Raw genomic sequence first — 27,505 nt, 5'->3', positions numbered from 1 at the left:
CCCTAATCTATGGCTTTCTCTAAAGAAGCAGGCAGTGTGCCAGCTTGAAAAAGCAATCTGATTCATGATCGTTATTTAAAAGTCACAGAATTGCTTGCTCAACACCTCTCCTTACCAGTCTCTGCAGGCTGTAGAACTTGGCTGTTCCTACCTTGAGGTATTGAATTGACTTCATCAGAGCTTGGGCTTCAGTTGGAGACGGCCCTCACTAGGTTGCAGGTATGTATTGAGAGGTAGACAAGCTCCTGTGGGTAGTGACGGTTCTTGGGGTCAGTTGTCCTGGTGCATAAGGCATACGTACTGGAGACTTTTACTCTGGGGTAATTATGGAAAACAGGTAGGTATTCAGTTGCCACCCATTCTGCTACTTTCTAGCAGGATGCCTAAAGTGCTCTGAGTTCTAATTTTTTTTCTCAAGTCATGTTGAGATAGATATTGGAAGTCTGAATGAAACAATGGATGTGGACAGGCCTATTACATATAAGATCTTTTGGTGTTTGCTTGTTTGTTTGAGACAGGGATTTTTTTTTTTTTTTTGGTGTGTGTGTGTGTGTGTGTGTGTGTGTGTGTGTGTAACCCTGACTGTCCTGGAACTTGATGTGTAGATCACACTGGTCTAGGAGTCACGCAGATCCCCCTGCCTCTGCCTTCTGAGTGCTAGGATTAAAGGCCTGCACCACCAATGCCCAGGTCATATAAAATCTTAGATTGATGTTTTCATGCCTGAATGCAGATAGGCTGATCTGTACTGTAGAGGTCTATTGTACCAGATGTCATGATAGAGAGACAATGCTATCCTCATTTTTCATGTACCTAGTGTAGGACATACAATTGGCATTTGATAACTAGTGGTCTAACAAATCATTGTCTGGGCTATTATTTTACAGCAGAACTAAAAGGGATTTAGAGTTTTACCTGGAATTGAGATCCAACCACAACATGTATTTTAAAATTATTTATTTCTCTCTCTGTCTCTCTGTCTCTCTCTGTCTCTGTCTCTCTCTCTGTCTCTGTCTCTCTGTCTCTCTGTCTCTCTGTCTCTCTCTCTGTCTCTCTCTCTGTCTCTCTCTCTCTCTCTCTCTGTGTGTGTGTGTACATAGGGGTTGTGGGTCATGGAGGTGTTCATGGAGGTCACAGTATTAGATTCCATGGAGTGACAGACAGTTATAAGCTTTCCAACATGGATACTAGGAACTGAACTCAGGTCCTCTGCAAGAACAAGAGCTCTTAAGCCCCAAACACATTTTTTTTTTTTTTATTGGAAGAAACTATATTTCTTATCAGCATGCTACCAATTTAATCAGTGTAAGGATTAGCTGCATATTTAAGGATATAAATACTTCACAGGCTTCACAATTACAATGGGTCATCGTTTACAGCAGGGCTCAGTAAACTTTTTAGAGAAGGGCAGAGGGGTAAATTTGGCTTTGTAGGACATGTGGTTCCTTCACAACTACCCAAGTCTTAGATAATACTATGTGGTTAAGTGTGCACTTTCTGATAAAGCCTTATTTTAAAAAATAGGTCAATAGGCTGGATCTGCCGGGGGGCTAATCTTTGTCAATACTGATGACCAAATGAAACCCAGTTTTACAGTTTTGGAACAGAATGAATATATTTCATAAAGACTGATTTTTATTTGTTTACAGATGAGAAGATTCACATTGAAAAGATACTTGTTCAAGGTCCCAGGTAGTAAAGTTCAGGCTGATTTGGGTCCCTTGTCTTCAGCCATCTTTCTGCTATTTGGCCTGTCTCTGGCCTCCGTCTCTCAGGCAGACTGGGTCAGGCAGTGGATGGTATTTCCAGTCTTAGATTCTTAGATGATTCAGTTTATTCTCTGAGAGAGCCAAAGGCTTTTATGGGAAGAGAAATTGGTATTTTGATTTTATATTTCTCTCTCTCTCTCTCTCTCTCTCTCTCTCTCTCTCTTTCTCTGCCTTAGTTGTCTTCAAACTCACAGAGATCCACCTGTCTCTGCCACCAAAATGCTGAAATCAAAGGTATGCAACACCATGCCCAGCAGAATTCATATTTTAGGTCCAATTTTAAATTAGTATCTTTTCTGATAAACATAAATTGTTTTTCTTGGTATTGAGGTAAACATTTAGATGTGAGACTTATAGTTATTAATATCTTGAATACATTGTTGTCATCAAGAGCATGCTTAATCATGCTGTTTTGTATCAGCAGATGGCAAAGGCTTTGGTTGGTGAATCATTCTGGCGTCTCTGAATTTTTAATTCCAGGTAGAAAAAGTCCAATTAGTCATTAAAAGGTTAATTGATTGGCTTATAACTCATGATGAGTTGTGACAGAAATGAGAGGAAGACATACTTGATGAAGCAGGCACTATTTTTTATAGTGTGGTGACAGATTTTTGTTGTTGTTATTATTATTATTTTTTAATCTTTACCTTGTTTAGGATACTCAGGCTGGCTAACCTCCCAAATTCCTTCCAATTCATTGATAACTTGACAACGAGTATGTGTTTTCTCTAAATGCATCCACCAAATTCTAAAAACAAGATTACAATTAGAAAAATTTAAAAAAGTTCAGCATGCTTCAATACCATTGATTCTTTTGTGCTTGAGGTCTCCAACATTAGAGACAGACTTTCTTCAGTTGCTCAGAGGAGACCTTATGTGTGATATCCTGGAGATGCTCGTCACAGTCCACTCGCAGCATTCGCCTTCCTCTTTGGTGGTAATATACATCAGGGGACTTTAGCATGCAGCTGCAGCTTGTTGTGGCTTCTGTCCTCACTGGTGGAACTGTCACCTCACCCCATGTCTTTAGGCTTATTTGCATTGTCATCTGTAGTCAGATAGTTTTTGTTAGATTTGTTTTAATTTGAGGATAAATAGGTGTAATTCTAGATTAAAGATAATCAAATGAGATTGAATCTGCCGAGGTGCTTAGAATCTCAGGGCAATATCAGAAGCCAACAGTAACAAGAGGGAAAAATCACAAATCCATGAGGTTAGGCAAGAAGCCACCCTGCTCTAAAGTTAAAGAGTGATCTCTGTAACAGACTGCAGTGGTGAACACATTCACCTAGGAGCCAATGATCAGTTAGCATGAAACATTTGTTGAATCACATGGTAAATTTTCATCTTCCGGCAAATCATTACCAATAGCTAAGTGGTGTTTGCAATTGTAGAGAAAGAAACAGAGCCATATTTCAAGCGACCAGGAAGGGGAGAATATTAACAGAAAACTTGTTTTCTCTCATTGCTGTTTGAGACAGGTGTTTGAAACAAGTGTCTCACTGTTTAGCCACTGATTCCAGCTGAAGGCTTATGTTGTAAAGATGACTTTAACTTGCTTTGTTTGTGAATTAGATGAATAAGTAGCTTATATTCTCCATAAATGCAATATCATTTTTAGGCAATGCATTTGAATTGCCTGTATTTTAGCAGCTCATATTTCTGACAAGAAATATAGAATGTGTAGGGGAGAGAGGGAGGGAGGGAGGGAGGGAGGGAGAGAGAGAGAGAGAGAGAGAGAGAGAGAGAGAGAGAGAGAGAGAGAGGAGAAGAAGGAGGAGGAGGAGGAGGAGGAAGAGGAAGAAGAAGAAGAAGAAGAAGAAGAAGAAGAAGAAGAAGAAGAAGAAGAAGAAGAAGAAGAAGAGAGAGAGAGAGAGAGAGAGAGAGAGAGAGAGAGAGAGAGAGAGATTGAACATGCTGAACAGAAGAAGGACACTCATGTATTGTTTCCCAGGGACACTCCACAGCTCAGTCTTTGTTATAGCCTTTTCTAGATGACATCAGTTCACAGGCTAGAGTATTTTAGGATCCTGGAGTGTGGAGCTAGAAGTAACATCAAAATTTTCTTTGGTTCAGTTTTACGCCCCACTCCCAGTTGTTCAATATCTTTTAATGAAAGCTTTTACAGAAGTGTTATAAGAGAAAAGTAGAGGAGGTATCTGAGCCCCTGGAATTCCTGAAGTAAACATATCATAAATATAGCAAGTAGGTCAGAGCTGATAAAGCCACTGTAGGCAGTGAGCCTGTGAGTGTTGCTGATGTATGTCTAGTATGTGTCTCTGCTTCCTAACAACTAGTTCTTTCCCAGAAGCTTTTTTTTTTCTGTCTCTATCCCTCATAGGCTCTCTCCTAGATTCTTTTAAAACCTCTATCATGCTATAGGTATTCAGTTATTCTAGCTGGTAGTCAAATAATAGTCCCCATGCCCACCTTTGCAGCACTGTAAGAACTGGACCTCTACTTTAGAAATAGCACACCTTGCAACCCACATGTAATGAGTTGTAGAAGCTTATTGAAAACCAGTTGTAAGACATCTAGGAGATACTGTTGACGTTGGAACAAAGCGTGCTGGACAGATATTATTTTTAGGGATTCATGAAAAGACACAACTGTAAATAGCAAAGAAAATGTAAATGTGTTGTGTTAAATGTTTAATTTAACTGAAAGCATAGGGCATGTGAGCTTGCTTTAAGAAACACTTGTCACATTTTCATTTCTCCTCAATCAATCAATGACAGCTCTACTCTAGATTTCAACATGGTACCTGGAAACGTGTCAGCATGGGAGGGGCCATGCTGATATATTTCCACTCCTGACAGGGTGTGGATTGAAACTTCCCTGGCCAGGGCTCAGACGCAAATCTGAAGGAAGAAGGTAAATGCTTGCATGCTTATATCATTTTGAACAACCAGGACTATACTGGAAGTTTATTTTAAATACTAGAAACCTAAAGCATGTAATTTGAAATGATTCTATATTTTACATCTATTAAGTCAGATGCCCTTAAAAAGAGTATTTTGTTTTATGATGGTTTGGATTTTTCTATAGCTATGGCAATACTCTTAGAATATAAAAATAACATTCTATTCCTCAGACCCCAGTTGCCCAGTCAGAGAGCTGATATGCCTGGTTGAGTCTTTAAAAGATGTAGCTGACAGAACATTTTCATCTTCACATTGAGATTATATTTCATCTTTAAATACACTATTTCTGAAATATAAAATGGCACTATATATAATGTCTACATTTTTAAACAATGTGAATTTAAATATATTTTTTGCATCATATCTTGGAAAACAGTTTTGATTAACATCTTTCACAACTACTTCTTTATTTTTAGATATTATTTACTGTAGCATGTTATTTCCTGGTTTCACCACTGATTCCAGCAGAATAATATTTAACTATATAAAGTTGGAGTTTCATTCTTGGGTTGTTAGATGACGAAATTATAGAAATTGTAAAATCTGAGAAATTTTTGGAGTGTTAATTTTTTCCCTATCGTATATAGGAAAGAATAATTTTTTCTAAATGAAAATATGTTTATTTATTTGTGTGTGTGTGTGTGTGTGTGTGTGTATGCATTCCATGGCACATGTGTGGAGACTAGAGGGTGACTTGTGGAATCTGGTTCTTTCCTTGTACTTGGGGATCAGAATCATGTCATTAGTCTTGGTGGCAGCTACCTTTACCCTGTGAGTCATTTTTTCAACCAGCAAAGAATAATTTTATTCAACATCTTCTGAGTCGTTAGAACCTCTATCCAGTTCAAATTTCACATTTTTCCCCATAAAGGGAAGCAAACATGAACTGTTTCTAATCTATTAATCTAGGGCTGATTCTATTATGCAACACTTCCGGCCATTATAACTGCAGCAGATGTCAACATGTTTCAATAATGCTGCCTAAGATTTCAGATGTTAGAGCTGTCTACCACAGAAACAAGGGAAAGGAGTCCAGGCACACTTGCCAAGTGCTTCAGTGTGCTGGCATTTTGTTCTCCTCTGACAGAGTACAGAGATGGATAAAAACTCTGAGTTCACCCTCAAGGGGACCATATTTAGAAGTGAAGTGAATACTAAATACAACAAAAGTACTTATGGGTAATAAGGACAAGCAAAGAGACATAAATGCAGTGGTCGTCACATACAATGGGGACTAATTGACCTTTTAGGAGAAGAGGGTGGCGGCAAGCATAAGAGGGTGCTGCAAGAATAGAGAAGCTGGAAGAACAGATCCTGGGTGTGATAGATCATGTATTGGTGTCTTAAACCATCTAAGAGGGCTGTGAATGCAGCCTGATCGTGGAGCACATGGTTACATCTTGGTTCTGTCTCTAGCACCACAGAAAAGTAAAACAATAAAATAGTAGATCATCAGACCCCTCCCACTAAACCAAACAACAGGAAGTTTTAAAAAAGGTCTTGTTCTTAAAAAAGAAAAACATTAAGAATTCAAAGTACACAAAAGACAGATAAGGTTGTACAAGGAAGATTTATTTACTTATAAAAATTGGAAATTGATGTTTTAAAATTTACTTAGGATATGATAATTTCAGGTTTGAAATGACAAAATAGCACCAAAATAATAGAGAATTTTAAATAATTAAGAGTATAAATACTTCTACAGAGTAATCAGCCCTTAATAATTCTGCATCACTAAGGTCTGTCAGATGATTCTGGGCCAGAAGGCTGAAGATTTGATGTTCCAATGTTTGGTAGTATAGGGGCTTTCCAGGTGTTTAGCGGTCTCTATAAATTGGCTAAGTTTTAGAAGCTATGCTTAGTGCTTCCCATAATTTCAGTTAATTCAGTCATTCTGGATTTCTGACGGGGTTGAAGACCTGTAGTCTCATAGCCAATCCTGCCTATTTACTTTGAGAGAAAAGATCTGAGTGGATGGTTTTCAGCTGACATTCATTCTAAAGCCAAGAAAAAAAAGCCAGGTTCAAAACTAAATGCTTTAGTTAGGACAGATGACAGAGGTTCTGGTTAGTCAACAAAATGATGGACTGGGTATTAGGACTATCTTGTACCTCACTGGTACAATTAGGAATAACTATGCTCTAATTGCATTTTGAGAGAAAAGTTTTATTTTAACAGGAAGGGTGAAGCTAGGAGATGAGAGAGAGAGAAAGGGGGGGGGCATGGAGGCAGATGTCCACGTGTCTCCACCAGTCAAAGATAGTTTATATATCTAGGTTGGGTATTGGGTTACACTTCTGATTGAGCATTACCAAACTTATAAAGCCTTTGATTTACATTAAAAAAATGTATAAAAGCAAAAAGGAAAAGGGGGCATGGGATAGGGGTTTTCTAGGGAGGGGAAATGGGGAAAGAGGGTGGCATCTGAAATGTAAATAAAATATATAAAAAAAAGAAAATAAAAAGGGGCACAAAGCATTCTCAAGGCTGAATGAGAATGTAACATTTTGTCCAGAGGAAAATTAAATTCTGAGACAACATGCTGAAGGTGATGCTGTGGGCACTGTGGGCACTGGTGGGGAAAACTGTAATCAGGAGATGGTGAAATTGCACTCTGGTGGAGACACCCTTATTTTCCAGAACCCATGTTTATCTATAGCTCGTTTCCATTTCAGTTTTTTGTAGGTGTGAGGGGTGGCATTCTCTACTGTCTACATTTTTTTTTCCAGAATTATCAAGGTCACACAAGTCACAGAAGAGCTTTGTACTAAGTTTGTGGCATCTATAAAAATATGAGTAAATAAAAATAAATAATAATCATAAAAATTACTTCTACAATAGCAATAACAGGAAGTAAACTTTAGGAATCAACTTCAGGTTTTGTGATACGTATTATGTATATACATGTATAACACACACATATATATATGCATACACACATATATAAAGTATTATATAGCTAACCTATACATTTCATGACTTTAGTAGATGAGTGACAGGTGAATATGAGCAGACAATTAACAGACAAAGCACTATTGTTTTGTATATTTACTTTTAAAGACTATTTAATTTGTGTGTGTGTGTGTGTGTGTGTGTGTGTGTGTGTGTGTACATGCACTCATGGCAATGCTGTGATGTGAGAGTGAGGCTCAGAGGACAACGTACAGGAGTCACTTCTCTCTTGCACCATTAGGGTCCAAAGGATCAAACTCAGGTCCTCAGGCTTGTCAGCAAGGACCTTGACCAGCTGAGCCATCTTATTGACCCCATTTTTTATATTTTAAGTAATAAATAAAGACAGTGATATTATCTGAACATAGATTATGATTCCAGTGTCTTTGTCTGAATCCCTGAGATGTTAGTGTGAAAGATAAAAACTCTTACATTATTTGACCTAGAAATCTCACGCTGAAGAACTATCATCAGGAAATAATATGAAAAAAGGAAACAACTATGAAGATGTTTGATTTATAATAGTGAAAGATGGAAAACTAACACAAATGACCAGGATTAAGGCATCAGTTTATAAATTGCATATATTCATTGAATTGTACAGAGAGTAACTGGACAAATATGAACACAGTTACCGTGCAGACATACATGTAAGACACAGTCTGAAGTGAGGAGTCCTGAAGACAATGCATGTACACAGAGGTACACATGCACACACACATGGACATGCATGTGTACATGAATGAGCACACATACATACATGCATACATTCACACATACATGCACAGGCACATACACATACATATGCATGCACACACATATACAATGCACACAGTTGGACACATGCACACACATAATATATACATAATATGAAGTGCATGCTGAAATTTCAAGACTTCAAAGCACATTGGAAACAAAGACAATAAAGTTATGGATACAATGAGGACAAACCTCTCATCGACATTATCCTCCCATCTGTATAGTGAGTAACAATTTGAGAATCATTTTTTTTTATTATCACATTCCTGATATATCTGGTTAGAGACTAAATAGTATATCAGTTAGTTGAAAATATTGACAAAATATGAAAGCCTTTTTTTTTTTTTACATAGATGGGTTTTTATTTTATTTTCTGAATAAAAGTTATCTGTTGCCTCATCTTTGTATAGCCATGATCACGAAGAGGTGATCTTGGGGTTAGTAGGTTATGAACTATGCAAGAAAATCTCAATTAAACTTATTTACAGTCTTTTTATCTCAATTTCTGTTTTATAAGCAATATGAAAAGTTTTACAAGGCCAGTACTATGAGCAGTGGTTATGGGAGACGTAGGAGGACACACTGGAGCCTAAGACACACTTTAGCAGGGAGGAGACTCAAGAATCCTAAGAAGGACTCTCTAGTCTGGGAGTCCTTTGTGCAAATAGTTGCTTTGGTGAGAGACACTGACTGGACATGTGCCTGTGGGAAGGATTGTCATAACAGAGATGAGTGATGGGGTATCCAGGATGTGGCATTAGGGTGCTAGTGTTTGCTGAGGGTGGGGCATGTAGAAGATGGGACAATGACTCTGGTGTCAGTCTGAGTTGACCAGTTTGCAAACTAATGATCACTTTCTTTGACAGTGTGAATTTCTAAATTTATAAGCTTTTTCTTTTTTTAAAATTTTGAGAAGTAGAGGCAATATTTGTAAAACGTTGGGTATACTGTGGCTAGAATTCTAAAGTCATCATGGGTGAGGGTAATTCTAATGGATTGAATGGAGTGGATCTAGGGGGACTTTACTACTTTAAAAGGTTATTTCAGGGGTGTTTGGAAATAGTGATGACGAGGGCAAATCATGTTCAAGTTTTTCAAGTTGCAGCTTAAGAGGCAGCCTTCACTAGCAGTCAGTCACCTCTAGACTTACACAATCTCAGTTTGTACAGTGACTATTTGCCAGAGTAAAAGGGAAGCACTTCTTTTTGATCTCGGAGAGCACACCCTGCTTGCATCTACAGCCTGAGTTTCACTGTGAGGTATTGCTTTTCAATTTTCCAATATTTCCATTCTTGTATCAAATACAAACTGGCAGTGTCTTAGACTAACTGCCATGTTTGATAATATATAATGCATTTTAAAATTAAACACATATATGCAAGTTACATTTATATATAAATCCACATGAATGTGTAACGATGTAAGTTTACCATGCAAGCAACACCTAGACAAGGAACATGATCAGTTTCCAGAAGTCCCCATGCTCAGGGCTGATGCTAGGGGCCTAGGGTGTCCTGGAAATTATTCTTCCTCTTTGTGAGAGCAGATTCCATTCTTTTTAAAATCTGAAAATACTGATGTCCTGTTTGCAGTTTAAACTTTACCAGAGTGAGTGCATTTACACAATAGAATTTAGCAAACACTCTGATGGTTCTGTTTGGGGAGTCAGTCTGTTGTATCACTAATGCTTCTACTTGAGACTGACCACTGTTCCTCAAACCCACACTCAAATGTAACCATTCTCCTCAGCTTTAAGACAGCAGACCGAGTTGTTTGGTAACTTTATATGTTCTGTCAATATTTCTTAAAGGCAGACATTGCATCTCTTTCAGTTCATCCTTTTACAACACCTAACCCAGTCTGAGAATGTTATAAACATTTACTGAATGATTAGATTATTTTCAAGTATAAAAACCTGCATCCCTACCTAATTAGCCAACCAACTAACCAATCAGCCACAAAACCAACCTACCAACCAACCCACCAACCAACTGACATTGATAAGTTGGTTATCAGATGGCATCTTAATCAAGATATTACATGTTCATTTTTCCTATATTCTAGACTTTTGTGTAAAGCCAGGCAGAACAAACATTGATATCTTGTTAGTGTTGTGACATTAACTCTGCTGTTTTTTTTTCTGGCCATCTTCTGTTACAAATCCTTTCTTGAAAGGACATGCTAAAGACACCCAAAGTGCAGTAGGGGATGCGAGCCAGTCTGTGGCATGCTAACAGGCTCATACACAGAAAAGGAAGCTGAGAGCAGCCAAACCAAGAGAGTCCCAAAAAACTAGTTCATAAAATCCCTCAACATTGTCTGCAGAAGTGGTGGAGAGAGTGTGAGGATACTCACAGTGTGAGCAAGAGATAGCACGAGTATTAGAAACAAGTGCAAATACTGCTAATAAAACAAAGATGTTGTAATGGAGAACAGGCCTGGGCATGGTGAGGTCTTAGCCTGGCTTTTCTCCTGGCCCACACACGGTAGTGTGCAGATCACTGCACTTCGTCTGTTCTCAGAGTATTTCCATCCTGAGGAGAAGGGAGTTGGTCTACATGAACGGTCATGTTCTTCCTAAAGCAAGGAAGCTTCCGTTCCTTTAGCTCTGTGAGCACTGGTGCTGAGGATGAACAGCCCTCCTGAGGGCCAGACGTGCAGCTGCACGGTGGGCATTCACCAGGCTGAGACCACCATTTGCCAGCCAGGATCGATCATTCTGCATGTCCTCTGACCCCTTTGTGAGTAGCAAACAACCAGCCAGGGTGGCCACTGCCCCCTCCATCCACATTGAGATATTACCTATATCAACTGCTGCAAGGCTTTAAAAGCATTAAGCCTTTTTATAAGGTTACAGATTAAATTGGCATCCCTTCTTTATTAGTATGCTTGCTTCAAAATTTCTAATGGAAGCTGAATTTAAAGTAGTTATAAAGAGTACGAAGGTATTTCCCAGCAAGAGCATGGGCAGGTTTCTGAGACAATCTGACCTTATTGAGATACCCAGAACACACATCATCTGAAGAAATGCTACTTTTCAGGGAATATTGCTTGTGAAAACAAAACAAAAACAAAACAAAGCAACAACAAAATCTCAAGTGGCCTCTAAAACTACGCTCATGTATCACTATCTTGTAAGAGAATTGTACACATGTGTATAAGGCATTTTGATTGTGCCCACCTCTCCCTTACCCTCCAGTTCTTCCCTTGTGCCCCAGGACTTCTCTCAAATAAAATCTATGCTCCTTTCTCAAATCTATGTCTCTCTGAGTTTAATTAGTGTTTCCTGTTTGCACACGAGTATGGGGATGACCACCTCAGCCACATACAGTATTAAAACAAAAAGTTTATCTCAAACCCAATGTCAGGGCTGGAGTGGAAAGGAGAAATCGGTTACAATTTTGTCAGAAAAAAAACCCTTAAGAATAATTATAGACTTGCATTTAAAGGGGGTGTGAATGCACCATTGTGCATTCAGTGTGTACAATGGTGTGTGTGAATGTGTGTGTGTGTGTGCGCGCAATCAGCCTATTTTCATTGAAGAGGTGATATTGATGTAGCTAAAACATTGTAGCATGACAGTGTTAATGTGAACTTTAATGTATGTGTGATTTGCTTCCTCAGTGCTTTGTTCTGTCAAGTGGTGGGATCCACTTTGCAGAATTCGAGAATTAAAGCTTGTGTATGTAAAATATTTAACACATGTGAGGCAGGCACATTTTTCAAAAAGTTGCTTAGGATCTTATTGAGCTGTGCTTTGTATGTACAGTGAGCTTCCATCAAACTGGGAAGACATTAGAGCCACAGGCATCATTCCCTTCAGGGTATTAACTATGTCTCAGTGCTTAACTCTGTGTTCAGTGTCTTACAATGGTAACACAAATCAGGGTTTGTATTTGTATCTTAAAAGTACACAAGGTCCATAAGGGAAACCATTTCATTTGGGAGGAGGTGAGACCTAAACACTAGTCTGTATTTCTAGATGGAGTGAGGGTGAATCAAGGACTTGCCATTAGGGAAGTCATTCTCCTACTTTGGCTCTGTTTTACCTGTGCTGTTTGGCTGTCACAAAGGAATTAAAATCAATAGCCTCTACATGGTTGGTGGCTTTCAAGCTCTGTTGCCTCTTGAACAGTATTGGCGAGTAGCTAAAGTATGTCAAATCAGATTGTATACATGGCTAGTCAAAAGATGAACAGGTCATTAACAGAGGACACACCACATAACACTTGGCTGGACATTTTCTTAGCCACAGACCACAGAGGGAAGAAGAGTGAGGAGCAAAGGGCAAGGCTCAAAGGGGATGAAGAGGTAGACTTGTCTTTTCTTGGCTGCTGGCTTAGTGCTAGCCTCTTCCTTATTTTACCTAAATGGAGTTCTGACAAGAGTGAGTGGACTTTTCTGTCCTCTGTTCTCATAACTGCAGCCTCATTTGGAAACAGTCTTTACAGATGTAATCAACATAAGATAAGGTGATGCTGGTTTAGGGTCCTGATTCAGTGGAAGAAGAAATGTGGACACATGAGTGTACACATACATGTATAAGATATACATGTTATGTGAAGATGGGACAGAGGTTAGAATGGTACCTCTGTAAGCTGAGTAACAGAGATGACAGCCGACACCAGAAGTGGGTGAGGTGTGGGACAGCCTTTCGCTGAGAGCCTCAGGAGCAACCGGCTCAGTAGACACCTCGATTCTGGCTTCCAGGGCTGTGGGATAGATTCCTGATTCCTAAGCCAGATGACTCGTGGTATTGTTTTCTGTTGTGGCTGTGAATGAAAAGCCTTCTGTCAGTATTAATACAGATACCAATTTCATTATTTATATGGAAGGTTGATGACTTTAGTTTTCCAATTCTTCCCACCCCCCACTCTGCTTTCCTCATGATCCTCTTCTTCCTCCTTTTCTCCTTCCTCTTTCTCTTTCCTCTTTTTCCTTTTCTTCTCCTTCTGGATCCTCCTCTTTTTCTCTTTATCTCTACGTCCTTTCCTTTTCTCCTTCCTTCTTCTCCCTTCGCCTTTCCTTATCTTGCCTACGTTAGGCAAGTTCTCTACCACTGAGCTCTACTCAAAGTCAAATTTTCAAGTTGTTAAGAAACACATTGAATAATTGTATATTGTTATATTTGGGGCATTAAAAATAAGAATTGCTTGCTTATTCATTTTCTCCATTCACTTTTTTTTCCTTTTTTCTTTTAGACAGAAACCAGTTTTACAATGGACTCACTTATTGCAGCAAATAGCAAATTTTGCTTTGATTTTTTCCAAGAGATTAGCAAAGATGATGCTCATAAAAACATCTTTGTCTGCCCTCTGAGTCTCTCAGCTGCCTTTGGCATGGTCCGCCTGGGAGCTCGAGGGGACAGTGCACATCAGATTGATGAGGTACGTGCTGAGAAGGATGCCACGCAGGGCCCTGTGCTCTGTCTGGGTCTGCACAGGGAGCTAATCTGATTCTCAGTGACCTGGAGTTGCTCACTCTGCTCAGCATTTGGGCTTGGAAAGCTCCAAGGTTTCATTTACATTTTTACTCATCTTTCCTGTGTGATCTCCCTCTCTTTCTGCCTGACAGCTTTTCCCGTTCATCTTTGTTTCTTTACTGCTTCACAACCGTCTAAATGGCTGTCACTCTTTCTCTCTACACTTATTGTTAGTAACCTCCAATGGGAGTATGCTTCTTTCCTTGCTTCTTTCATTAACTAGAAGTTAATGGCCCATAGCTCTTAAATTTCTTCTTTGCCTTGGTTTGGCTATGTTTATTCTAGCTTTAATCTTTTCTTTCTGTTTTGTGTCTGGAAAAGGTGCCATGCAGCATGGGCTGACCTCAAACTCTCTATAAAGCTAAAGATAATCTGGAACTTCTAATCCACTGGGTTAAAGTAGTGAGCAGGGATAGAACTCAGGGCTTTGTGCAAACTTGACTAGCACCTTATCAACTGAGCACATCTCTGGCCTTAAATGTATTCAGAGGATGAGGGCAGTATTCAGTGAGCCCCACTTCTGTGAACTATCGTAGACTATTTTGTCGACTTCCCATCCTTCATATTCCCTGAAAGGCCCTCCCTCTGTCATTATCACACAGGTATTACATTTCAATGAACTTGGCAACGATGAAAGCAAAGAACCCCATGATCCCTCTTCAAAAAGCAAAGGTTCTGACAGCTCTGTGGAAGGACAGAAACAAACATCAGCTCCTCAGGATCGGCAGGTGAGAATCTGAAAACTCTCCTCTTTGCTAATTGCTCACTCTGCCTCTGTTGTGCTTGGTGATACATGATTATTCTGAAGAGTAGGTGCAGGCTGTCGTAAACAGCAGTAATTGCAGGTGATCTGCAATTCCTTTCTGCCTACACCTTTTCTGTGTCCTCAGCTGTGCCCTCTTCTCTGCCTCCGCAAACCTGGCAACACAGGACAGTGACATTTCCACGGCTAGCTCTGTATTGCTCCTTTAAACCTTTAGTGGTGCTTAACTTCCCAATTATTGTGAACCCATTTCTTTCTTCTTTTGTTAGAGTGAATCTACACGTGAGCATCAATTGGTTGGTTGCCACTTCGGGAAACTTCTCTCCAGAATAGACAGAGACAAAACTTATTACACTCTAAGTATGGCCAACAGACTCTACGGAGAGCAGGAGTTCCCAATCTGCCCGGTGAGTGTCAGGGAAAGGTGTCCACAGAACACGCTTGGTAAATAAGTGAGTCCGTGGGGCTATGGACTGGTACATTATCTGTGACCTGCTTCTGTGTCCACACTTCTGTCTCCTTCCATATAGTTCTCACCTTGGGCTTAGGAGGCCACTGTATAAGCATGGATAGAAAGGGTCAAGGGTCATGTAACTCACAGTCCACTGGCACATGAGTGAGCTTCATAAGGTATCCGTGTGACTGTTTGTTCCAATCGAGGTGCGTGATAGTCATCTTTTGTGTCCTGTGTGCCTGGTAAGACAGAAAGGCATTGCTCTATGAGCCCTTATGGTGCTTTGACCAGGTAGTTCCCATGGGAACTGTGTTTTGCAGAAGGTACATGGTGCCCCAAAAAGATATCCTATTAGAAGCCCAAAGCCAGCGGCCTTGTTTCTATAGCTAAGCAGCATTTACCCGAAGCAGGGTATGCTCCAGTTAGGATTTTAGTTTCAAGAAAGAGTCACACTGTCAATAAGCTCAAGGGTTATGAATAGAGGCAGGTGTAACATAGCTGGTATGAGCCAGGCAGATTTGACACAGCTGGTGTAAGCCAGGCAGATGTGACACAGCTGGTGTGAGCTAGGCAGATGTGACACAGCTGGTGTGAGCCAGGCAGATGTGACACAGCTGGTGTGAGCCAGGCAGGTGTGACACAGCTGGTGTGAGCCAGGCAGATTTGACACAGCTGGTGTGAGCCAGGCAGATGTGACACAGCTTGTGTGAGCCAGGCAGATGTGACACAGCTTGTGTGAGCCAGGCAGATGTGACACAGCTTGTGTGAGCCAGGCAGATGTGACACAGCTGGTGTGAGCTAGGCAGATGTGACACAACAGGTGTGAGCCAGGAAGATGTGACACAGCTGGTGTGAGCCAGGGGAACAAAGACCCTACTTTACATCACAGTAAGGTTCTTTACCAGGTTTGAATCTTATATATCAGATTACATATCTAGGATTTTAAGAGCTAAATCCACACCTGTAATTCATTTGTTAAAAAATATACAAATCAATGTTTTCGATAATATATTATTTATTTAAAATTATACTAAAATACTTATCAATAAAAATATCTATCTAAACTATTTTAAAGTTTTGTTTGAATGTGAAATTAATTATAATTATATTCACAATAAAACTAATATTGTCTTCATGAAACTTTGTTATCACCGAAACTGAAAGTCTGTGACTCTTAAGGTGGCTAGTCACCTGATGTTAGACAGCCAGGAGTTTCTTTTTAGGGTCTCCTGGTCACCATCTCATCTTACTGACCCACACTTCCATATGATTTTGTCATGCTCTTTCCCATGTGTCTGAATTAAACAGGAATACTCTGATGATGTAACTGAATTCTACCACACGACAGTCGAAAGTGTAGATTTCCAGAAGGATACTGAGAAATCAAGACAAGAGATTAACTTCTGGGTTGAAAATCAATGCCAAGGTAAGAAAGGTCTGAGCAGCAAGGCTGGTGTGCCTTTCCTTTTCAAAGAAAAACAGTGCCCCTCCCCCACCTTTGCAACTTGCTCTCCTTCTGGGGCCTACTGTTTGCACATGTGGTGCGTGCTCAGAGCTCCCTTTGAGCAGCATCAGGTAAGACTGGGTGCCTTCAGGGTGGGGGTACTCTTATCTGTTTCTGATTTTCTTTTTTTGATTTTCTTTTTTTTCTTCTAGGATCTCTTATTTTTAAAGATGTTTGCAATTACATTTATTTACTTATTGTGTGTGTATGTGTGTATTCCTGTGGACATATACTTGACATGTGGATGTCAGAGGACCACTTGCAGAAGCTGGGTCTCTCTTCCCAGGGGCATTATAGGATTCAGCTCATGTTGTCAGGCTTCATAGCGAGTGACTTCACCTCTGAGCCACCTTGTCAGCCCGTGACTTTTTCAGTCATGTCTCGGTGCTCCAGCACTTGTATCATGGGGTTTCCTTTGGATGCTGTGAGTGAATCACTATCTTTTTTAGAAACACCAATGCTTGCAGCACTGAATGTTTCTTTGTCCATAGGATCAAAGTCCATCTTTTCTATAAAATATCCATTTAAAATTGGAGTCACCTGTCATGTTCAAATTACTGAGGACTCTACTGTTATTTATAATATCTGTCATGTAACAAAAATAACATAAAACATTAAAATTATACAATTATAATGTTGACAGCTACAGTAGCATACATAATGGCTTATATGGACATGGAATTAATATAGAAATATATTGACATATAGGAATCTACCCAATACATATATGTTTTTAGGATTATTTTAATGATAGATTAAGAATGAAGGGAAACTGGGAAGTATAAGACAGGGTAGTGATTTAAATGTATTTTTAAATGTAATGTGTGAAATTGTTTTCATAATGACATTTTGATGCATTTATGTGTATATATGTACATATCCATACACATATACATATAATCATTGTCATTTGCTTTATATTTGCCCACCCACATTCCCAGCCCTGCCTCGTTCATTCTGAAATAGTCAGTCCTCTACCTGCTTTTATATCCTCTCATATGTGTGACTTCAGATTCTCTAGGTGAGAGAAAACAGGCAATATTTTATGTTCCTTTCCCATTACCCACTTGTGTTTGCCCATCCACTCTGTCTTGAGGGCCCTTCTACCCTTTCAGGGCCAGTCTTCCCTGTTAGTGTTATATACAGCCAAGTGTGGAATCCTGATGGGAGAGGAGACGTGGGCCGTTTGTCTCTCTGCATCTGGCTTATTTTGTTTACCTTGATGATACCCACTTCCACCCACATTGCTGCAAATAGCGTACTTTCTTCATTCTTATTTATGACTGTGTTTAAATGCTGTTTTTACTCACCAAATTCCAATAATAAATATGTTAAATGAGAGTTTGGCCTCTTCATTTTAAAGTTGATTCTGAACCCAGCCAATAAAGGAAGGACCCAAACTCCCTTTTCAGTCATTTTTCCATTTTTTTTAAAACTTGCCCGTGTCCCATTTCCCTATAGACTTTTCCCACCAGTATCATGGTAGAGACTCCAATCAACTCAGGTCTGTGATGGGGGAAGTGACATGTGGCTTTGTCAGTCATTAAGACTGAGGCAGGGTTCGAGTTGGCCCGAGTCTCTAGATGATGGAGAGCAACCCTGCCCCCATCTGTGCATGCATACGTTGCAAAAGTGAGCTCCTCACCTCAGGCCTGAGTGTTAGAAGAGGGCACCTAAATATTGTCAGTGTGGGGCTGGAGTTGCTCTTGTTCAATGAACGCTTGGAGAAGCAGAGGGGGAAGTGAGACATTGCATCTCCTGCCTCTAAATTTGAGACTCTGACTCGGGGCACTTGTACACCTGAGTGACTCACAGCCAGGCAACCACAGTGGTTGGTTTATTTCCAGTTGCTTTTGGTACTTGGTGCAGTGCTTTCTGTTTCTTGTATTTGGAGATGGATACTTCTTATTTCCGGTACTGTTTATTTATTTATTTATATCCCAAATACTGTTCCCCCTCTCCCACAGAGTTCCTTTTCCATCCCCTTCCACTTTTCCTCTGAGATGATGGGGCTCCCTGGGTATCCCCCTACCCTGACACATAAAGTATCTGCCAGGTTAGACTTTTCCTCTCCCACTAAGGTCAGACAAGGCAGCCATGGAGATTGACCTGCACATCTGCCACATTTGTCTGGGGACCTCATTCCAGCCCATGTATGTTCTTTGGTTGTTGGCTATGAATGTTCCCAGGGCTCTAGGTTAGTTGACTCTGTTCGTCTTCCTAGGGGTTTCTATCTCCTTCAGGGACTCCAATCATTCCGCTAACTCTTCCACAAGTATCCGTAACCTCCATCCAATGTTTGTATTGGATGGATATCTGTGGGTATCTGTATCTGTTGAGGTCTGCTGTTGTGTAGAGTCTCCCAGAGCACAGTTGTGCTAGGCTCAGTCTGTAAGCATCACAGAGTATCTTTAATAATGTCAGGGATTGATGCTTGCTCATGGGATGAGTCTCAAGTTGGGCTGATTATTGGTTGGCTATTCCTTCTGTCTCTACTCCATTCCTGCAATTTTTTTTTTTTTAAGACAGGACAAATTTTGGGTCAAAAGTTTTGTGCATGGGTTGGAGTCCTTATTCCTCCACTGGGGATCCTGCCTGGTTACAAGAGGTGGCCTATTCAGGTTCCATGTCCCCACTATTAGGCATCTCAGCTAAGGTCACCCAAATTGACTCCTGGGAGCCTCCTCTATCCTAGGTCTCTAGGACTTCCTAGAGATTCTCCCACACCTTGGAACAACCCCAGGCACCTGCAGATTTCTATTCATCCTCCTGTCTCTCCCCACACCTGACCTTGCCTCCCTCTGTCTCTTATTACTATTCTGTTTCCCATTCTAAGTATGATTAAAGCATCCTTGCTTGGGCCTTTCTTCTTGTTTAACTTCTTTGGGTCTGTGGGGTGTATCATGGGTATTCTGTAATTTATGGCTAATATGTACTTATCAGTTAGTACATATTATGCCTGTCCTTTTGGTCTGGGTTACTTCACTCAGGATATTTTTCTAGGTTTCCTGTACTCTTAATATGGAGTTAAGATCAGCTTACTAATAGTTTTTTTCTTAGGAGATATCCTTAAATCCTCCAATTATTTACTCTTTCTTTTCTGTGTACCTCGGAATTCCCGCACTTTCAAGATTCCATTCAGCTGTCTAGAAGGTTGTAGTTTGGTGAAGATATCCTGTCTGAAACCTAATATATATTTTATCTTTAATGAGGTAGCTTTTCTAGAGTATTTTAAGTGTGGCTGGTGATGACATAGTGTGTTATAGACTCTATTTACAGCCTTATACTGTACCTCCATTGTAAAAGGATTAAGACCTCAACATGCATTCAAATGCTTCACGATTTAAGGTAGACATGCTTTGAAATGGACTAGTAGTGTGGATTGCAGCAACAAGGCCACCTCCTGACATTTCAGGAGCGATTTCTGTTGTTCTTACTTTTATATCACAGGGTACCTGGTCCAGGCTTGTCCCATTTTTGACTATTTGGCATTTCCTTTTATAGCTTAAAGCAAATTACTCCATGAAGAAGGGACAACTATTGGTACTTCTCAAGGCTTATTGTCTAGGTGGGGCTTAGAAGGTGCTTCCTTCTACAAATGAATGTGTGTGTGTTAACAAAGCTGAATGAATTCTTCTTTTGAGGTAGAATGAAAGAGGGTATACAAACCTCTACAAAGTAGGCTTTCTACCATGGCCGTGTGTATTTGTATGTGTGTGTGTGTGTGTGTATGTGTGTTTATATGTCTCTCATCTACCTATCTGTTTATATGTGAGAGCATATAATGAACTTCAGTAACTTCTATAAAGGTAGGAAGTTCATATTGTAGCTACTCTATCCAGTATATTATAAAAGTCAGGCGATTAGCTATATAATGAGAAACATAAACTCTATGTTTGGTGACAATTTGAAACCAAAAGTGGCCAAGAGAACAGAGGAGATGCTTATGGTCACAGTGCTCTAGAATGGGTCTTCCTCCAGGGCAGTGAGAGTTCTCCTCTATGACTCCCACCCTCCTTCAAGCTTCCCATAGTGCTCTGGGTTTCCAGTGTCTCTGTGAACACTTTGCGTGCAACACATGTTCTGGCATGCTTTTCTAGGTAAAATCAAGGAGCTGTTTGACAAGGAGGCTATTGATAAGTCAACAGTGCTGGTGCTGGTGAATGCTGTTTACTTCAAAGCCAAGTGGGAGAAAGAATTCAACTCTGAAAACACCGTCGATGCATCTTTCTCTCTCAGTGAGGTACTTACTGCATTAGCTGCTGTTTTCTAGGTACCCTGCTCCTAATTCTACTAATGGTGATCAGGGTGAGTGTTTAGAGACTCAAGCCAAATGCTTAGTTCCAGAGTTATGGCTTACAATTATAATAAACCATTTGTGTTTTACAAAAGCCAGTACCTAAAGTTCACTGAACCTTTTAAATATAGCTATTCTGTAACATAACACATATTTCAGAACATCCATAATACTAAACACATACAATTCGTTAATTTATTAAAAGTTTGTGTAGATAGCTGCATGCCTATAAACCCAGCACTTATGAGGCAGATGTATGAGGATCATAAAAGTTCAAATCCAGCCTAGTCTACATAAGAAATAGCAGACCTTGTCATAAATTAGAACAAAACAAAACAAATGTATACATGTAAGAAAAGAGATGGGCCTCTTCAATTCGAATCTGCTTCTGGTCTCATTTAACATATGAAGCAACTCAACTCTCCTTTAAAGTTTCTAAGACCCCCTGCCATCTCTCCAGAGACTTGTCTGTCCTTTATCCCCTTGTCCAGAACTGTAAACACTTTGAATGTATGCTTTCTGGGAAAAGTGGTCTGGCATGCTGTTGGCAGTTCAGAAAAGAGCAGATCAGCCTGATAGCGTCTGAATATTATCATTTCATTACCTCATTTTTACCCAAAACAGCATGATGCAAGGGGTGGTATTATCTCCAGTTGAGGTTTGAGGGAAAAGACGAAAGCTAAGTTAATTAGCCCCAGGTAAAGATTCATATCTATATTAGTCCACAGGTTTTATGTTCTAAGCCAGATAATTTAAGATTGGAGAAAGGCCAGAGGTCAGAAACCAGACAAACGCATGTTAGCCAGTTAGCTCACAGCTAACAAGTTTGTCTTACAAGCATGGCATGTCCTTTTTTGTATGTAGACAATACGGAATTGTCTATCCCAATTGTCCCCTATCCCAATGTTACTGCCAGGTGGAGGTGCCGAGGGTAGTGTCTTTGCCTCTGAAGGAAGCCTGTGACGCAGCTGTCATTTTAATGTCCAGATGATTATTGTTTAACTGAGGTTGCTCTTGGTGCCACATAGAGTCATTCGGGCAGAAGGGACAAAGGTGAATGAAGACAAGGGGTTGGGATATGCTGGGCACTGAAGGCTCCGTGCTTTCTGGCCTTGCTTTGGTTGATTAGGGTATGAGAGATCCTTGAATTGAAAATAGTAAGTAGTCTTGAAAACTAAGGAGCTGATGAAGGACATGGAGGATAAAGTTTTGGTAAAGCAGAGGACGTGTTATATGCAGGTAGAGTGATGTCTTAGGTGGAATCACTGGCTTGACTCTGGGCTTCTGGTGTAGATCCTTCCCTTCTTTTTTGTATTTGTCATATTTATTTATTTATTTATTTATTTATTAATTCATTTATTTATATTCCATCTGTTGCCCCCTCCCTTCTTCAAGCACCTTCCTTCTCAGGGAAGTTGGGGCAATGGGTGTTTGAGCTTTTTATGGCCTTCCGTGATTACCCGTGTAATCTGTGTGTACCTCTGTACACTGCAGAATGAGAAGAAGACTGTAAAGATGATGAATCAGAAGGGTCAGTTTAACATTGGCTTTATTGAGGAGCTGCAGGCTCAAATCCTGGAAATGAAGTATACCATGGGGAAGCTCAGCATGCTGGTCCTGCTTCCATCTTGCTCAGAAGACAACGTGAAGAGCCTGCAAGAGGTAGAGCTCCATTGTCACATCTGTACAAATTCCAGATCATCATCCAAGATGGATGCTATCTTAACAGAGACATTGAAGAACACATGGAATCTGAAGGAGATTAGATATTCCTTACTTGTTTCAACCCAATGAGCAAATGCTACACCAAGAGTCTTCTTTGCTTGAGTTCACAAATTTCTGCACTCACTTTGTAGACCAGAGAATCTGTATGCGGGGTAGCTTGAGAATTTCTATAAAATAAATAGCTCTTTCTAAAACAGTTTGACCTTTGGCCCCTGCCTTAGATTGTCTGACTGCCTAGCTGTGTATTTCTAGAGAGCAAAAAATTAATGAGGCCCGAGGAGGCCCACTGTTCTGAGGAGGGGAGTAAAGACAAGATAGGTAAATAGATAAACATGTAGAAGATAGGTAGATGGATAGAGATATCAACATGGTAATTATAAGAACTACGATTGTTCAAGATATATGACATACCAGCATTATTTTAATGTATACTAATTACATTATATGTGCTACTTTGGTTAGTCCTTGGGAGAGCCATTTCATATTATCCTTGTTTCATAGAAAAGAAAATTTTACTTTACAGTGGAAATGCTGGCCTGAGTTTACCCAGCTGAATTTTCTGGTGTTTGAGTGTCAGCCTGCCATCATTCAGTGGGATGCTGACTGTCCTGTAATTTTTAGGGAGGAAAGATTTAAATGAAGTCTAGAGAGGAAAGATTAAAGAGAAACTATTTTGAGGTTTAAAGAAAGTCTTTGGAGCATTATGTAACTGACTATTAAAATGGATTAACTCAAGAACTTTGAAATAACAGATTTTTTTTTCAGGCTTATGAGCTGACCTTAAACTTTTTTCTTCTTTTTCTTACAGCTTGGAAAGAAAATAAACCATGAAAAACTACTCGCCTGGAGTAGCTCAGAAAATATGTCAGAAAAACCCGTAGCTATTTCCTTTCCCCAGTTCATCATGGAAGACAGCTACGATCTCAAGTCGGTTCTACAGGACATGGGCATTAAGGATGTCTTTGATGAAACGAAGGCCGACCTTACTGGAATCTCTAGGAGTCCCGATCTGCATCTGTCCAAAATTGTCCACAAGACCTGTGTGGAGGTGGATGAGATGGGTACTGAGGCAGCTGCAGCCAGTGGGGCGGTGGCTGCAGAGAAGGCCCTTCCATCCTGGGTGGAGTTTAATGCCAACCACCCTTTCCTCTTTTTCATCCGACACAACCCAACCCAGAGTCTACTTTTCTGTGGCAGGGTCTGCTCACCTTGAATCTACTCTGGCTTTTGAGGGGTTGAGGTGAATGGCAACATAGTTTCCCTCTTGTAAAACCTGGGTACTTGTGTTTTGCTGAGTGCCTGAAGCTGACCACCTGCTGCTACAGTAGTGCACAGAATCCCACAAGCCTCCCTTGAGTTTCTTTCTGATAACCTCTGTCACCAGAAGCCAGATCTCACCACCTGTTAATGAACAAGTTAGCTCTCTCCCTAATCTTTACTGCTCTAAACTTTCAAGCATATAAATTCACCTTCTATAATTTGGAGGTCAACACAATGAAGACTGGTATTGATTTTGTTTAAGTTACCTCCCTCTTTATGAAAAAATACTGTAAGTTAGTCCATAGATGATTCTGAGAGATTCAAAACTCAGAATGTGGTTAAATGTGCTTGGGGAAACTTGGTTCTGTTTCTAGGTTTCTTATATTCACAAATATCTTGTAGGTAAGACTCATAGCCCCTTTTTCATATGTGTTGTACTTCATGGAGATATCCTGTGGTATCTTTTCAATCCAGAGAAGATAGGAGATGGAGACTTACTTAAGTGACGGCTCAAGGATATGTACATATTCTAGCCAATACTCATTTTGCACAGGACAATGATATTTCTATCATGTGTCTGACCCTGACTAAGAAGGTGGCAAGTCTCTTCTAAAGGTCTGGTCTTTCTCAATTTTCCATATTGAATTCTTTTATAGTCATGCCTCTTAGGCATCATTACCACGACCTCCCCTCTATCTCTTTGTTCTCCCGCAGGGAGTACCTGTCTATAGGTGGTTGCGCCTCATCACGAGGGTGGTGGACATGATGTAGATGTCTTGGAGGCCCTCTTCTTATTTATTATTTATTTATCTTATTTAACCTTCCAGAGCGCTAATTCTGGCCACACACTAAGGACAGTCCTTGCCTGGACAAAGAGTATGTGAAAACCCTTTTCAGGAAAATTGTTGGTTTCATGTCAAGCTCCAGGCTACTAAAATATGAATGCATGTTCTTGGGGCCCCAGCTTTGCATCTGAAATGGTACTCAGAGTTCATGACCTCTGCTTTACGCTGATACTCTGAAATGGGGAACCAGTGAGACTGTTCTCTAACAAGTATACTTCTTAGTACTGGTCCAGACTTTCTGTCCTGAATAGTGACTGTCTTCCTTTCAGCTGCCATTGCACAGGGAAGGGTGGCTGAAGCAGGTTTTGCAGGAAACTGATTCATTCTGCCTGATCTAACATTGACCTCCTTCCTTCCTTCCTTCCTTCCTTCCTTCCTTCCTTCCTTCCTTCCTTCCTTCCTTCCTTCTGACTTCTTTCTGTTATGAGAGACAATCCTCGCATTCTTCACACAGCTTTTTTCATCTTTTAAGTTTATCAGTGTAGCAAAAACAACTTGAAATGGTAGGCAATTTGAGGAAGAAAAAGTTCACTCTTTTTAAGAATTCATTTATTATTTTTTACTTTATGTATGTGGGTGTATTGTCTGTATGTATGTCTGCGCCATGTGTGTGCATGGAGATCAGATAAGAGTATTGGATCCGTTGGAACTAGAGCTACAGATGCTTGCTAGCTAACATGTGGAGGTCAGGAACCAAACCCAGGTCCTCTCCAGACTCAGGAAAGATTTGGCAAGATTTACTCTCCAGAGGTAGAAAGAATGCTCAGCTCAGCGGGCTGAGTCAGGACTAGGAAACCAAGTAGATTATCACAGTCACGAGCATCAGCACGTCCGCTCTCCAGTGCACAGTTCCTTCCATCCAGCAGTACTGACAGGAGGAACAAGCCGGGTGTTGCAGCTCCAAAACAAATGGCTTGCTTTCTGATGATCAGAGTGTTTGGTAAGAAGACTCTGGCTGCAGAGTCATCGACCGTCCCTTTGCTGCTCCTTCAGACTCCCCATGTTTCATTTTTACCCGTCTCCTCTTTGTGACTCCTATTTTGTCTAATACATCTTTCTCCATCAAACACCTCCTCAAGTTTTCCTCCTGAGCTGGGGCAAACTGGAATGTGTTGCTTCATGTAATTACTGTTTACTTCTTTTGCATGGGTAGTACTTAAGAAAAATCACTCTCTCATTACCTCAAGGCTGTTTCACCCTATGCAGCAGGTTGGGAAGATGTGCAGCTGGCTCAGTGGATTTCTTAGATCTGTAGTTGAATGTCAGTCCAAATATAAGAGAGCCCATAAAGATAAACTGTGCTGAGATATCAAACTGCTAGAGGAATACAAATGACACCAAATAGATTTGAAAGCTAGTCAAGAGGCAGAAATAACACAGCAGAATATATAATTACTGAAATATGACAATAAGATGATTTCTCCTAGAATTTATGAGAAATAGTGGGAGCTGTAGAAATTAAAAGAGAATGAGGGTTGGGGAGATGGCACCATGGGGAAAGCACTTGTCATGCGAGTGTGAAGATATCCAGAATGCCTGGAGAGATGGACACACAGCAGTTGCCCCTGGAGTCCAGTGCTTCTACTGTAAAGAATTGAGAAGAGTTTTTGGAAGCTCTCAGGGCAGTGAGAAACATCAAAAGACCCACTCTCAATTCACAGAAGAGAGGCCAACATCCCAACACTTGAGGTTGTCCTTTGATCTACACACACACACACACACACACACACAAACACAAGCACACACACACACAAACACACGCACATGCACACACACACACACACACACACACACAGAGAGAGAGAGAGAGAGAGAGAGAGAGAGAGAGAGAGAAGATACACACAGAGAGAGAGTGCAATAAAGAGAGAAAAAAGAGGGAGACAGAGACAACGGTAGAAATGGAGATAGTCATAGAGAGACATAGAGACAAACAGAGAGACAGATTAGACAGAGACAAAGAGATATAGAGAAACAGAGATAGACAGATACTTCCTTTAATATAGGAATTAAACCCAAGAATTACACAGAGAAACAGAGACAACATAAAGAGCCATAGACAGAGATTAGACAGAGATAAAGAGATAGAGAAACACAGATAGAAAAATACTTTATTTACCATAGGAAGTAAACCCGAGAATTACAATGTTCATGAAAAATAGACATGCCAACAAGCTTTACAAACAAAAGTTTGAGAAATATATCAGGATGAAAACAGTGACCAAAATAGTTTATGTATGAAGGACAATAATCACATGGACCTAAACTTATTTTTTTAGTTTATCTTTGAGAACTTCATACATGCATGTAATTTTGCTCACACCTAGCCCACTTTTCCCATTCAATTTCTTTCCGACAATGTCCACATTAGAGAGCACTTATTTTGTGCTGGATTTTTAGAGAACTATAAAATCGAGTCTGTAGTTTCGAAGGGGAAATACATGCTTAAAACTTTTCACGGCCAAGTTGACTTTTATGTACAAACTAATAGAAAATTATTCTCATACTTTTGCATCTGTATGAGTATGCCTAATTCCAACACCTGACACCATGCTGTAAACATCATGCACGTTAAAATGAAACACACTGTTTGAACGGATTCTAGTGCAGCAAAAGATTAAAAAGTCCAGCCAAGGAATTGATCCAGTAAAATATGTATCTTCAACTTACAATCACAAGAAAAAAAAATCCTCTCCTTATTTAGAATTTTTACTAAATTTGCCAGCTTCTACAAACCCTCCCATTCTCATTCACTTATTTAAAATGTTGGATCC

The 27,505-nt window shown here is 40.1% G+C and overlaps 1 protein-coding gene across 2 annotated transcripts; it reads left to right on the top strand.

Moving 5' to 3' along the window:
* Positions 1 to 27,505, top strand: Serpinb12 (serpin family B member 12). Of its 2 annotated transcripts, none has more exons than XM_034513452.2 (8): positions 1 to 219; positions 13,606 to 13,791; positions 14,489 to 14,614; positions 14,919 to 15,056; positions 16,412 to 16,529; positions 20,708 to 20,850; positions 22,399 to 22,566; positions 23,438 to 27,504. In XM_034513452.2, the coding sequence occupies exons 2-8, from the start codon at positions 13,624 to 13,626 to the stop codon at positions 23,840 to 23,842; spliced, it is 1,266 nt and encodes a 421-aa protein (XP_034369343.1). In that variant the 5' UTR covers positions 1 to 219; positions 13,606 to 13,623; the 3' UTR covers positions 23,843 to 27,504. The 2 variants fall into 2 exon arrangements, with proteins under 2 accessions (XP_034369343.1, XP_034369342.1); XM_034513451.2 differs by lacking the exon at positions 1 to 219 and adding an exon at positions 4,567 to 4,643 and having other exon boundaries at positions 23,438 to 27,505.

The sequence above is a fragment of the Arvicanthis niloticus genome, chromosome 10, assembly GCF_011762505.2.
Source record: "Arvicanthis niloticus isolate mArvNil1 chromosome 10, mArvNil1.pat.X, whole genome shotgun sequence".
NCBI classification, from domain to species: Eukaryota; Metazoa; Chordata; class Mammalia; order Rodentia; family Muridae; genus Arvicanthis; species Arvicanthis niloticus.
The sequence above is the reverse complement of the archived record's forward strand: the minus strand, read 5'-3'. Positions and strand labels throughout refer to the sequence as shown.

Coding starts and splice junctions, on each gene's coding strand:
- Serpinb12 (XM_034513451.2), top strand. CDS start 13,624: ATGGACTCACTTATTGCAGCAAATAGCAAATTTTGCTTTGATTTTTTC. Junction 14,615..14,918: donor CAGCTCCTCAGGATCGGCAG/GTGAGAATCTGA, acceptor TTCTTTTGTTAG/AGTGAATCTACACGTGAGCA. Junction 20,851..22,398: donor CATCTTTCTCTCTCAGTGAG/GTACTTACTGCA, acceptor TGTACACTGCAG/AATGAGAAGAAGACTGTAAA.